The sequence below is a fragment of the Lepus europaeus genome, chromosome 7 (genome assembly GCF_033115175.1).
Source record: "Lepus europaeus isolate LE1 chromosome 7, mLepTim1.pri, whole genome shotgun sequence".
Lineage (NCBI taxonomy): Eukaryota > Metazoa > Chordata > Mammalia > Lagomorpha > Leporidae > Lepus > Lepus europaeus.
This window is the reverse complement of record NC_084833.1, coordinates 10392884-10405569: the sequence shown is the minus strand read 5'-3', so window position 1 is coordinate 10405569 and position 12686 is coordinate 10392884. Positions and strand designations below refer to the sequence as shown.

The window sequence follows — 12686 nt, the reverse complement described above, 5'->3', positions numbered from 1 at the left end:
AGTTCTGGGCCAGGCTGAAGCCAGGAACCAGGAAACCCATGCATGTCTCCCATGTGTGTGGCAAGACCCAAGCACCCAGGCCATCTTCCACGGCTTTCCCAGGATAAGCTGTGGAGCAGCCAGGACTCAAACTGGCACTCCCACATGGGATGCAGATGTCGTAAGCAGCAGGTGAAGCCACTGCACCACAAACCCCACACCAGTCATTAACTACTAAGGACATCCACATGCATGGGACTCATGTGATTCTGTGCAGACAACCCTGTAGCTCTCTGGTGCCTTCTGGTTGACACTCCCTAGTTCTGTGAGGATCAGGCTATCCTGAGGCTTACAGGTTGCCCAGAGCTCATTTAACCACGATGTTATTTCAGCAGAGAAGGCTTCTGTTAGGAGCTGTTTCACTCATAGTAAAGTCCTCACCCCAGTGAGATGGCATTGAAAAGATTAGGTCGTGAGGGTGGAGCCTTCATGAATGGATTAGTGCCCTCATGTAGGGGCCCCTGAGAGCACTCCTGTACTCTCTGCCCTGGTGAGTTTTCAGCGGGAAGTCTGTGGGGAAGCCATCCTCAGCAGCTTCCAGAGTTGTGAGAAATGTGCGTTGTTTAATCTACCCGGTCTACAGTGTTTCTATTACAGCAGCCCAAAAGGACTGACAGCTGTGATTCTCATAAACATATTTGATGAACATCAAATTTCATAAGCAAGTGAGATACCTACCCATCTGAAAGGGGGGAGCTGGTCATGTGACCCAGGTGCCTGGCCTCATCCCAGCAGTGCTGCAGGCTTCCTCCATCAGGTAGCTCAGTCAGGGCCTTTCTGCCCACATCTGACAGTGTGGTGCTGGGCTGCACAGTCAGCCAGATCACTCGTCTCTGGGAGCTGGCAGACCCAAACCCCAGACCTCATCCCTCCTGTCTGCTAAGCACAGTAGAATGGAACCTGGAACTGTCAGGGCTTATTTGATGATTTTTAAAAATTTTATTTATACATTACAAAGCTTACATCCACTAGTTCACTCTCCAAATGTCCCTAGCAGCCAAGGGGCCAAAGCTGGGGAGCCCAGAATTCAATCCATGTCTCCCATGTGGATAGTAGGAACCCAGCTACTTGAACCATCACTGCTCCCTTGCAGGAAAGGGAAGCCAGAGTCAGGAGCCAGAGCTGGGGATCAAACCCAGGTATTCCAGTGAGATGGTGGCCTGTCCGGGCTTACTTGGAGAAGGCAAGAAAAGCCACAGTGGTGTTAGAGGAGCGAGACTCCTCCCTCCCTCAGGAGAGGAACAAAGCTTGCTCTCCGGCATCACCCAGAAGACTGAGTTAAGCTAGTTAAGTGACCATTGTGAGGGCAGGACAGCTGATGCTCAGCAAAGGACATCTATGAAAGAGGCTTCTGGGGCCTGCTGGGCACAGTGCACCACAGTTATGGTTTCATGATGAGTGGGAGAGGGAAGCATAGGTGGGCTTGGGCCCCAGTGGGCAGGAAGCCCTGACCCAGCAAAGGGAAGTAACAGGAACCCACTACCTCTCTACTCTTCACTACCAGGACATCTGGGAACAGGCCGTCTTCCTGGAGAGCAGGTTACCAGGGCTCGAGGGACTGCCTGACGGTGACAGGCACATAAGTCACAGGAAAAGGCTGCGATCCAGACCCCCGCTGTAGCAGCAGCTGGAAGAGGTGGAGCCACATGGTCACACATGTGCACACATGTACACACGCAGAGCACAGTGCAGTGATGTGAACTGGCAGCTCTTCCACCTGTGCGCCACAGAAGCCGCTTTCTGCCACCCTCCATGCCTTCTTCAGTGGTCTCTGCCCAGCCTCACATCCAGGTGGCTGGCTGGGGACAACAAAGCGGATGAGCGGCTTCCTGGGGAGTGGGTGCACTGAAATGCATGCCCTCAAGGGGAAAACTGACCTCCCTCAGCTTCCACAGCATGGGCTGCACTTGAGTCCCAGCTCCTCTGAGCTGTCCGGATTGTCTAGCTCATCCCTAGGAGTCGAAAGGGGCAATCAGCCTGACTTCATACAGAACAGGAGCAGCAGGAGCGACCAGGGCAAGGAGGATCTTGTGGAAACAGAGGACCTGAGAAGTCCACAACAAGAAGCCAAAGCCATCAAGAAAAGCAGATGGGCAGCACGTGGCTGGAGAGAGTAGACCTGTTCCCGTGGCAAGGAGCAGTTTGGGCCCAGCACCCAAAGATTGTTCCACAATCAGCCGGGAGCCCAGGAGTAGGAACGCCTCTGAGAGGAGTGCAGACTGTACCACCAGGTGCTCCTGAAGCCCCTTCCCACTTCATTCCCCGTCATGCAGCAGAGGCTGGAAAGACAGGCAGATGCACGGGGTTAATAACACCAAAACAGTTCCAGACCCACAGGGGCCTCGCCAGGCCAGACCTGTACAGGTAGATCCCAACCTGCAGGGTAATCCTCACCAAGCCACCAGATCTCAGGGGAGCCCCAAAGCCGCTGATCCCAAACACTCCCCCGTTCCCTACATCCTGTCAGATACCTGATGGCCAGGAACAGCAGCACCTACTCCAAGCACCCATCCCACCAGGCTATCTCTGAAGCTGGCACAGCGGAAACAGCTGCACGCACACCTCATGTTCTAGCTCTTACCTCGGCACTTGAGGCCATACCTCATCCCATGAAACCACAGGACTGGGGAGGGGGCTGTGTTTCCTGATGGATAGCCCCTAGGGGCCCCTGAGCCTCACGGCTCCATCTGCTGCGATAGCAGTGTTTGACACCAGTGTTCCCATCACCTTCAAGCTGTTTGGTTTCCCCTTGCTACTGCACCTGTCTTTTTGGCAAAGCCCAGGTCTTTCCTGGGTGACCATGTTTAGACCTGGCCCTACCCCACCCTGGAATGGGGGACAGAAAGCCGTACCTGTCTGTCAGTGAGGCTCCCTGGCTCTGGCCGCTTCCAAGATGAAGCCAAAAGGATATAGAGTACCAGCAGCCCGAAGGCCAGCACCAGCAACCCAGTGCTATTGGCAAAGACGGCCTCGGGGGGCAGGCTGGAGTACGGCTTGGAACCTTTCCTGAAGATGATAAGATGACATGAACCCTTGAGAGACTTTCCCACTTGTTGTTTCCCCATGGAGACTTGAGGCTACTAACAGAGAGTGGGAAAATCTGGGACCACTTGGGACCTGGAATGTGAATACATGAAGTTCCTGCCCAGTAAGTACTGCATAAGGCTTTTCATCTCTGAAGAAACCAAAGCTCAAAGCAGTGACATTCATGGCCAAAAGTTACATAACCAGTAAATGGCACACCCAAGATCTGTATCCAGGTCTGGCCTCAAACCTTATTTGCTCTTCCCCGCACTCCACTGCTTCATAATCACAGAGAGAGTGGTTAGGCATTAGTCTCTGGAGTTGGACTGCCTAATTCATATCCCAGCTCTGCCACTTAGCTGCTAGATACCCTTAGGGAAGTTACTGAACCTCTCTGTGCCTCAGTTCCCTCATTGGGAAGTGGCAATGACAACGCTCCCAATGCTATACAGTGGCTGAGAGGGTTAAATATAACGTGCTTAAAATAGTTGCTGACAGTAGGTAGGTGAATCAACCTGATGCTCAATAAATATTTGCTGACCGATTCAGCAATGTCAGCCCAAAGGCAGGCCAGCTCCATTACCTTCCAGATCAGGAAGTGGCCCAACCCCAAAGGCTCTCATCCCTTAGCTGGGCCCCATGATCATGGGGTGTACCTTTTGAAGACCCCTTCCCTCCCCTCAGCCTTAGAGGTAGGGACCCCATCACACTCACAAGCTGAAGAAAAGCTTCTCGTTAATGCCGGAAATGACAGAGGCAACAGACAGGGCGAGGATGGAGGCTCCGAAGAACACGTGGATGGGTTTCAGGAGGCTGCGCAGCCACAGGGATGCCCAGGGCAGGAGGAAGATGGCAAATCCCAGGACCCACTGCAGACACAGGAAAGGTGGCACCCGACTGTACTGGAGCTGATCACAGACGCACAGCTCTCCTCACCCCACCTCACCAGCCCCTCCTGCCCATCACTGTCGCTTGGCCCTGCTTTACCGACTCCAACACTCCCACCAGGCATTGCCCCACCATGACACCCAGCCTCCATGCGGTGCTCTGTCAGTGTCTATTACATATGCAGCAAGAATGTTCTGGGAACTGCTGAGCCACAATCCCACTCCCCTAGCAAACTCAACCACCCTTGTTTGTCTCTGCTTCCTTCCAGCCTGTGCTCATAAAACTCCCCACTGGTAGGGCTGACCTCAGAATACAGAAATCAGTTCTAAAGTTGCTTTGGCTGAGAGGTGGGAATGGGAAGTGGCAAGCGGTGGCTCAAGAGTGTCAATGCGGGACATGCTATGACAAAGTTAGCCCAGAAGGCTGTGAGATGAGATGGACTGTGTGAGGGGTAAAAGGCACAGGGAAACTGGGGAGCCAGCAACCTCCCACAGCTCTATAAACTGCCAAGCTGAAGGACATACTCTGCAAGGCCCTCTCTAGGCAGGGAAAGACCCAGCCAAAGAGTCCACGGCTGCTAGACCCAGCAGGGGGGGACCCAGGGAGGAGGGCGAGAGGACCCACCTGGCAGGCGAAGAGGATGACAGTGGTGATGCCCAGCCAGCTGTGCAGAGAGTAGAGGTGGGCGATATTTTCATGGCTGTGAAATTCGAAGACTGCGACCAGCCCCACCACGGTGAAGATGAAGGCCATCAGGTGTAGGCCTGCGTGGAGGAATTTCCAGGGCAGCTTGGGCCCCACCCAGGACTGCGGCAGACGGTACACCAGCGACGCTGCAGGGGAGAGCAGTCCCAGGGCTCAGCCACATCAGGAGAACTGGGGACCAGGTCCCACCCAGCCTCCCAATGAGGGAAGAAGTGCAAGGACACTGGAGTCAACACTCGGCATCTTCCATCCTCCCATCACTCGGGGGACAGCAGTCAGCCGTGAGGGAGGAGAGAAGGGCCCGTTGGAGAAGCAGGAGCAGGTGTCCTGAAGCTGCCACTCTGTCACAAGGATCATACAGGCAGTTTGCAGGCCCAAAGCACTGTCACGTTCAGTATGTTTCATCAAACTGAGTTCTCACAACCGAGGTGAGTTATCAAGCACACAGGCAGAAAGGTCACACAACCTGGGTCCAAATCCAGGCTCCGCTTCTTGCCTGTTTGGTCTTCCTCACTCCCAGTTTCCTCATCTGTAACATGGGTATCAACAGAGCCCACCCCCCCAGCTAGTTGTAAGGACAAAATGGAATGATGGATGTGGAGTGCGTTGGTAAGCCGGTCTTATCAATGTCATTATCCCCACTTTACAAGCGGGGAAAATGAGGCTCACCTGGGCCTCAAGGCACAGATTTGAATGCACGGGGCAAAGCTGGACCCCAGAAGAGTGATTCCTTCACTAGGATGAACTACAGCCCACAGGTCACAGCCAGCCCACACCTATGTTTGTGAATGGACAGTTACTGGAACACAGTAAACACGTGGGCCGTGCTCATGTCTATGTTCTCATAATAAAATGGCAGAGTCGAGTAGCTGCAACACAGGTCCCACGGCTGGCAGAGGCTAGAATCCATACTCCGAAAACCCCTGCCCTAGAGCCTGTGCTCTTCTGAGACGGCCCTACCACCTCACTTCTCCCCTCAAATGACAGCTGGGCCTAACCCCATACCCACAAACCCGACATTGAGTGAGGCCAGACGTGGAAAGGAAAGTGCTTGTCCACCTGGGCCCGAGCCATGGCAAACCTCCCAGGCCGACCTGTTACTCACCAGCTCCATAAAGTACTACCATGCCAGTGACCATGAGCACTGGGTGCCAGTTGAACATGTGGGTGCTGCCATCCCAGGCAAAGCCGCCACGCCAGTACTGCATCCAGTAGGCGGTGAAGAGAACAGACATGGAGCCGAGGGACCCCAGCACGAGGCAGGTCAGGTAAAACCAGCCTGAAGCCATTCAGATCGAGCACTCCTGGAAGAAACAGAAGTCACGGGTCCCCACTGGCTTGGGGCATCCTGCATACTGGCTAAAGGAGTACCACTGACCTTGCTCACGGCTCGTGGGATGAATCCTGTTGCTTCAGTCCCCCTGCCAGCAGACTGAGCACTCCCCCAGGAGCCCTCGAGAGCTGGGCAGACCTAATCTCTGGTTACAGACAAGGAGTAAGGCCCCAGCCCAGCTCATGGCAGCGCACACAGCAGCAAGCTCAGGGCTGTGGCTGGTCCTGGAGCAGGCCTTCTGTGCTGTGGTTGGAAGCCCAGACCCTAGGCCCAGAGCTCTGAGATCACCCTCCCCTCACAGAAGCAGAATATAAAGCATTAACCTCGCTCCCCCAGAAAAGAAGGAACAGGAACCAAAATCCAGATTAGTAGGCCAGCATTGTGGCGCAGCAGGTTAAACCACTGCCCATGACAGCAGCATCCCATATGGCTGCCAGCTTGTGTGCCGGCTGCTCCACTTCCAATCCAGCTGCCTGATAATACCCCTGGGAAAGCAGAAGATGGCCCAAGTACTCGTGCCCCAGCACCCACAAGGAGCCCTGGATGAAGCTTCTGGCTTCAGCCTGGCCCAGCCCTGGCTGCTGTGGCCATTGGGGAGACCTCTCTCTCTCTCTGGAACTCTGCCTTTCAAATAAATAAATTAATTAAAAAAAAAAATCCAGGTTAGTTTACACAAATGTCCAGGCTCTCGGTTTTCTTTCTTTCTTTCTTTTTTTTTTTTTTTTTTTTTTTTTTTTTTTTTGACAGGCAGAGTGGATAGTGAGAGAGAGAGACAGAGAGAAAGGTCTTCCTTTTTTTGCTGTTGGTTCACCCTCCAATGGCCACTGCGGCCGGCGCATCTCGCTGATCCGAAGCCAGGAGCCAGGTGCTTCTCCTGGTCTCCCATGCGGGTGCAGGGCCCAAAGACTTGGGCCATCCTCCACTGCCTTCCCGGGCCATAGCAGAGAGCTGGCCTGGAAGAGGGGCAACCGGGATAGAATCTGGCACCCCGACCAGGACTAGAACCCAGTGTGCAGGCGCCGCAAGGCGGAGGATTAGCCTGTTAAGCCACGGCGCCGGCCCAGGCTCTTTGTTTTAACATAAGGAAGCAAAAATCACAATCTGAATGGGGAAAACTCACTAAAGGTTGAGTGGCGCTGTCCAAACACCAGAGGTGTTTCAGGTTTCATAATTTTTCAGACTTTGAAATAGGCACACATTGTTTGCATGACATGTCAGCACTCAAAAAGTTTCAGATTTGGGAGCATTTTTGCATTTCCGGATGAGAGATGCTCAATTTATATTATCAGGTTCGCCAGGAAGAAGTCCTTCAGGCTCCCACTTCTGAGGGAAAGTGATGCCTCACCAGGTGGTAAGCCCAGTGGAAGGAATTTCCACAGGGAAGGCGGGACTGGGTCTTCACTCCTGACTCCCCCCGCGCCAGTCCCTGAACTCAGTGATACCCCTCAGCGGTCTCTTGCCCTCCTCGGACTTCCGCTTTCTTGGGGGAAAGTCCAGAGGAGGAAAGAGGAACAAGAACTCACGGTCTAGAAAGCAACAGGTCTATTCTGAGATTTCCACGTGCACTTGTTAACTCAAAAACCCACCCGGTTTCAGGCCTGACGAATGTTTGTGCTTCTGTGCAGCTGCTTGTGAAGGCCAGGCAAACGGCAAAGCTACAGGACTGGTCCTGCTTCCAGAAAACGTGTGGACACACGGGTCCCGGCCTCGCGGCAGTCATCCTATCCCCTGGACTCACACCAGGCAGGCAGCAATGTGGCCTCCTGCAGCTGAAGCCCCTCACAGTGAGCCAGCTAACAGACGAAATTAGCTGCGAACTCTTGAAGAGAATATCTGATTCCTCACCTTTAGTCCTAGGGAAAGTTGACACGGTGGTGGCCTGGGCCCCAATTCTTACACAACGGGCACCTGCGGCAAATCACTTAGTGTTTGCAAGACAGCTCGCATCTGAAAGAAAGCTGTGGCAATAAGAATATTATTTATTAGGCCGGCGCCGAGGCTTAACAGGCTAATCCTCCGCCTTGAGGCGCCGGCACACCGGTTCTAGTCCCGGTCGGGGCGCCGGATTCTATCTCGGTTGCCCCTCTTCCAGGCCAGCTCTCTGCTATGGCCCGGGAAGGCAGTGGAGGATGGCCCAAGTGCTTGGGCCCTGCACCCCATGGGAGACCAGGAGAAGCACCTCGCTCCTGGCTTCGGATCAGCGAGATGCACCGGCCGCAGTGGCCATTGGAGGGTGAACCAACAGCAAAAAAAGGAAGACCTTTCTCTCTGTCTCTCTCTCTCACTATCCACTCTGCCTGTCAAAAAAAAAAAAAAAAAAAGATATTATTTATTGAACACCAGTTCTAAGCACTACTATCTCTTTTTTAAAAAAATATTTATTTATTTATAGGCCGGCACCGTGGCTTAACAGGCTAATCCTCCACCTTGCGGCGCCGGCACACCGGGCTCTAGTCCCGGTTGGGGCGCCGGATTCTATCCCGGTTGCCCCTCTTCCAGGCCAGCTCTCTGCTATGGCCCGGGAAGGCAGTGGAGGATGGCCCACGTCCTTGGGCCCTGCACCCGTGTGGGAGACCGGGAGAAGTGCCTGGCTCCTGGCTTCGGATCAGCGAGATGCGCTGGCCGCAGCGGCCATTGGAGGGTGAACCAACGGCAAAAAGGAAGACCTTCCTCTCTGTCTCTCTCTCTCACTATCCACTCTGCCTGTCAAAAAATAAAAAAAAAAATAAAAAAATAAAAATAAAAAAATATTTATTTATTTATTTGAAAGGCAGAGTTACAGGCAGAGGGAGAAACAGAGAGTAAGATTTTCCATCTGCTAGTTCACTTCCCCAAATGGCCACTACAGCCAGAGCTAGGCTAACCCAAAGCCAGAGCCAGGAGCTTCTTCCGGTCTCCCACATGGGTACAGGTGCCCAAGCACTTGGGCCATCTTCCACTGCCTTCCCAGGCCATCAGGAGGGGGCCATCTTCCACTGCCTTCCCAGACCATCAGCAGGGAGCTGGATCAGAAGTGGAGCAGCCGAAATACAAACTGGTGCCCGTATGGGATGCCAGTGCTGCAGGTGGAGGCTCAACCTACTCCGCCACAGCACCGGCCCCAGAATCTTGCAGACACCATACCATTCGCTTCTTTCAACAGCCCTGCGGAGACTGCCCCCGCCATCTCCCACCTGAGGAGACCAGGACACAGAGACATGGAGTCACTAGCACTAGGACCCAGCCAAGTGGGTAGGGAGTTTCCAGTCCTCATCTGCTTGGTTTCAAGGGCCATGCCTTCTCATCGTCCACAGGCTCTCAGAAGATCAAGTGAAAAAGTGGATGGGAACACATTCTAAGAGCCAAGTGTGCGAACTCTTCTCAGTTACTACTGTTGCAGAATTTTATCAAACCTGAACGTGGTCCCCGTGCCTGCCCTGGTCTCAATAATCCTGACTCCATGGCAGCTGTAATGCCCAGGGTGATCCCCAGACCAGGTGTCCACCTAACCAGGGACAGACACTGGGCTCTCACCAGGTGATCCAAGTTAGCAATAATCTCTGAGAGGAAGATGTGAGGACTTGGGGGATAAAACTGTGTTTCACTGAGTCTAGAAGCTTCCTTGAAACTTTGTGACTCAACTACTGAATTCAGAGACTTGCCTCTGAGCCCTCTCACTGCCCCCTCAGTTCCCATGAGCACAGAGGAAGTCTCAGGTCATCAAATATTCAGCTAATACCCTGCTGCCCACAGTAAAGTAAGTCAGCACCCAGGAGCTCTTGGTCGACAGGCCCCACCCGACAGCTACTTCCGTAATCTTTCCTTTGTAAAAGAAAACATGGTCCAAGAGGGACTGGATTGCTGCTGTGTGACAGACTTAGGATAAACCACCAGGTTACTTTTCTGACACTACTCTGCTCAAAATGCACAGATAAGCCCTCTTCCCTGAAAGAGAGGTACAGCATGGGGAAAGGACGAATACACTGAAAAATGCAATGCGAACACTGAGAATATCCTCTCACTGGTTCTGAGAGAGTAGGTAGGGCTATGAATTCAGAACGTGCTCACCACGGGTCTCAGCCAACTCTTCTGTAAAGCACCAATAGGAAAGGCTTTAGGCACTGCAGGGCATAAGGTCTCTGCCACAGCCAAGTCAAGTCTGCCGATGTGGTGCCACAGCAGCCAAAGATCTTAACAAATGACTATGACCGGGGCTGGCACTGTGGCATAGCGGGTAAAGCCACAACCTGCAGTGCCGACATTCCATGAGTGCCAGTTCAAGTCCTGGATGCTCCATTTCCAATCTAGCTCTCTGCTATGGCCTGGAAAAGCAGTGGAATATGGCCCAAGTGCTTGGGCTCCTGCACCTGCTTGGGAGACCCAGAAGTTCCAGGCTCCTGGCTTTGGATTGTCCCCAGCTCCAGCCACTGCAGCCATCTGGGGAGTGAACCAGTGGATGGAAGACCTCTCTCTCTCTCTCTGCCTCTGTCTCTGTAACTCTTTCAAATAAATAAATAAATAAATTTATCTTTTTTTAAAAAATGACTATGACCATGTTCCAGTAACACTTTACCAGTGGACACTGAAAATGGATTTTCATAATTTTTTTAAAGATTTATTTATCTGAAAGGCAGAGTTACACAGAGAGAGAAGGAGAGGAAGAGAGGGAGAGAGGGAGAGGGAGAGGGAGAGGGAGAGAGAGAGAGAGAGAGGTCTTCCATCTGCTGGTTCGCTTTCCCAATTGGCCGCAATGGCCTGAGCTGCACTGATCTGAAGCCAGGAGCCAGGAGCTTCCTCCACATCTCCCATGTGGGTGCGGGGACTTGAGCCATCTTTTACTGCTTTCCCAGGCCATAGCCGAGAAGTGGATCAGAAGTGGAGCAGCTGGGACTCGAATTGGCACCCATATAGGATGCCAGCACTGTAGTCAGTGGCTTAACCCAGTATGCCATAGCACCAGCCCGATTTTCATAATTTTCTTCACTCACAAGGTATCCTTTTTCTTTTCATCATCTAAACATGTAAACACTATTCAGGAGGCCCAGATTTGGTCTGTGAATTGTACTGTGTAAACTTTGGTCCAAGGAGCCTACTCGCTACCCTAATACAGCACTCTCAATTCCTTGGCACAAAGGAGTCACCCAGGCTAAGCCTAACATACCAGCTGCAGCGGCAAGATAAGGGTATCTGCCATTCAGCCCTTAGTCTCAGAAACTCTTGCAAAATTACTTTTATAATTAGTGGAAAAAAAAAAAAGAGGAAGGGAAGAAAGTCAGTTTATTGCTTCTCTTTCCCAGTTGGGGGATGGGAGTTCAGAGCCAGTGTTGTGGCTCGGCACGTTATGCCACTGCCAGGTAAGAGTGCCCAGTTAGCATCCTGGATACTGTGAGCTTCAGATCCAGCTTCCTGCTCATGCACCTGGCCCCAGTACTTGGGACCAGGCAGGCATGGGAGACCAAGATGGAAGTCCTGGCTCCTGGCTTTGGATGGCCCTTTTGCGGGTATTTGGGGAGCAAACCAGTGGACTGAAGATCTCTCCCTCTGTCACTCTGTATTTCAAATAAGAAAATCTTTTAAAAACTGGATGCAGGGCCTGTGTTGGGCACCAGTGGGTTAAACTGCCACTTGCAATGTCAGCATCCCATTTCAGGGTGCCAGGTTCACATCTCAGCTGCTGTTTCTGATCCAGCTTCCTCCTAATGTGTACCCTGGGAGGCAGCAGATGATGGCTCGAGTACTTGGGCCTCTGCCACCCAAGTGGGAGACCAGGATGGAGTTCCAGGCTGCTGGCTTCCCCCTGGTTGCAGCTATTTGGGGAGTGAACCAGCAGACAGAAGGTCAGTCGGTCGGTCTGTCTCTCTCTTTCGCTCTGCCTTTCAGATAAATGAATCTTTTGTTAAAAATTATCCGAGACCCAGACTTAGGGCTCAGATTTTAAATTCTTGTTCTAACAGATCCAAAATACTCAGTTAACACTGAGACCCAAACAAGAGAAATGACTTGGCCAACGTGCGTGGCAGAGCTGGTTCAGGAACTCGGGAGCGCTGTTGCCCAAGGTAGATCTACCACGGCGAAGTCAAGGCTCAGCAGTCCAGGCAGGAGGTAGGCAAGCAGAGAGGGATTACAGACCTGTCTTGGACTGGGCTCAGGTCTGGCTCAGGTTTCCGAAGGACGGCTCCAGGCACTCGGAGGCTCTGGCTGGGCGCTTCGTACCCCCTAACCTCCAGTCCAAGTTGGGGCAAGGGACTCCTCTTGCTCCCTGCGCCTTCCGAAGGGCTTGTGGGCCTTTACAACCACCACCTGCGGGAGGAAGAGCGCGGAGACCTGTGTCTATTTCCCAGAAGAGAAAAAGTGAGGCTGAGCGAGGGGTCGCGACAGTGCGAAGCGAGGCAGCAGCGGGGCTCCTGCGTTCGAACGAACCCAGGTGCATGACTCGCAGCCGGAGCGCCTGCTCACCCCTAGGCACAGGGAGCCGCCGCAAGGCCAGGGTCTTCCCTCTCGCCACCGCAGCTGCAGCTCCCGACGCTCCCGGAACGTTCCCGGACGCCAGAAGCGAGCTGTCACCGCCGTCCTAGCGGGGAGCCGCGGGCAGCGCCTCACTTTCTCTTATAAGTTCGCGGGAACTTCCGGCTGCGCGCAAGGCCGCCTGGGAAATGGAGTCCGGAGCCCGAGATCGGCGGCTGCCAGGTACCGCGGCCCCGGCGACCACGGTCCCGGC

The 12686-nt window shown here is 53.4% G+C and overlaps 1 protein-coding gene across 5 annotated transcripts; it reads right to left on the bottom strand.

Moving 5' to 3' along the window:
- Nucleotides 1-932: 932 nt before the first annotated feature.
- Nucleotides 933-12652, bottom strand: LOC133762979 (lysosomal membrane ascorbate-dependent ferrireductase CYB561A3). Of its 5 annotated transcripts, XM_062196054.1 has the most exons (8): nucleotides 12425-12647; nucleotides 12098-12268; nucleotides 7835-7947; nucleotides 5762-5960; nucleotides 4576-4784; nucleotides 3778-3932; nucleotides 2892-3045; nucleotides 934-2318 (listed from the first exon to the last, which is right to left on the bottom strand). In XM_062196054.1, the coding sequence occupies exons 4-8, from the start codon at nucleotides 5943-5945 to the stop codon at nucleotides 2295-2297; spliced, it is 726 nt and encodes a 241-aa protein (XP_062052038.1). In that variant the 5' UTR covers nucleotides 5946-5960; nucleotides 7835-7947; nucleotides 12098-12268; nucleotides 12425-12647; the 3' UTR covers nucleotides 934-2294. The 5 variants fall into 5 exon arrangements, with proteins under 5 accessions (XP_062052042.1, XP_062052041.1, XP_062052038.1 ...); XM_062196058.1 differs by lacking the exon at nucleotides 2892-3045 and having other exon boundaries at nucleotides 933-2318; nucleotides 12425-12652; XM_062196055.1 differs by lacking the exon at nucleotides 7835-7947.
- Between the last annotated feature and the right edge of the window lie 34 nt (nucleotides 12653-12686).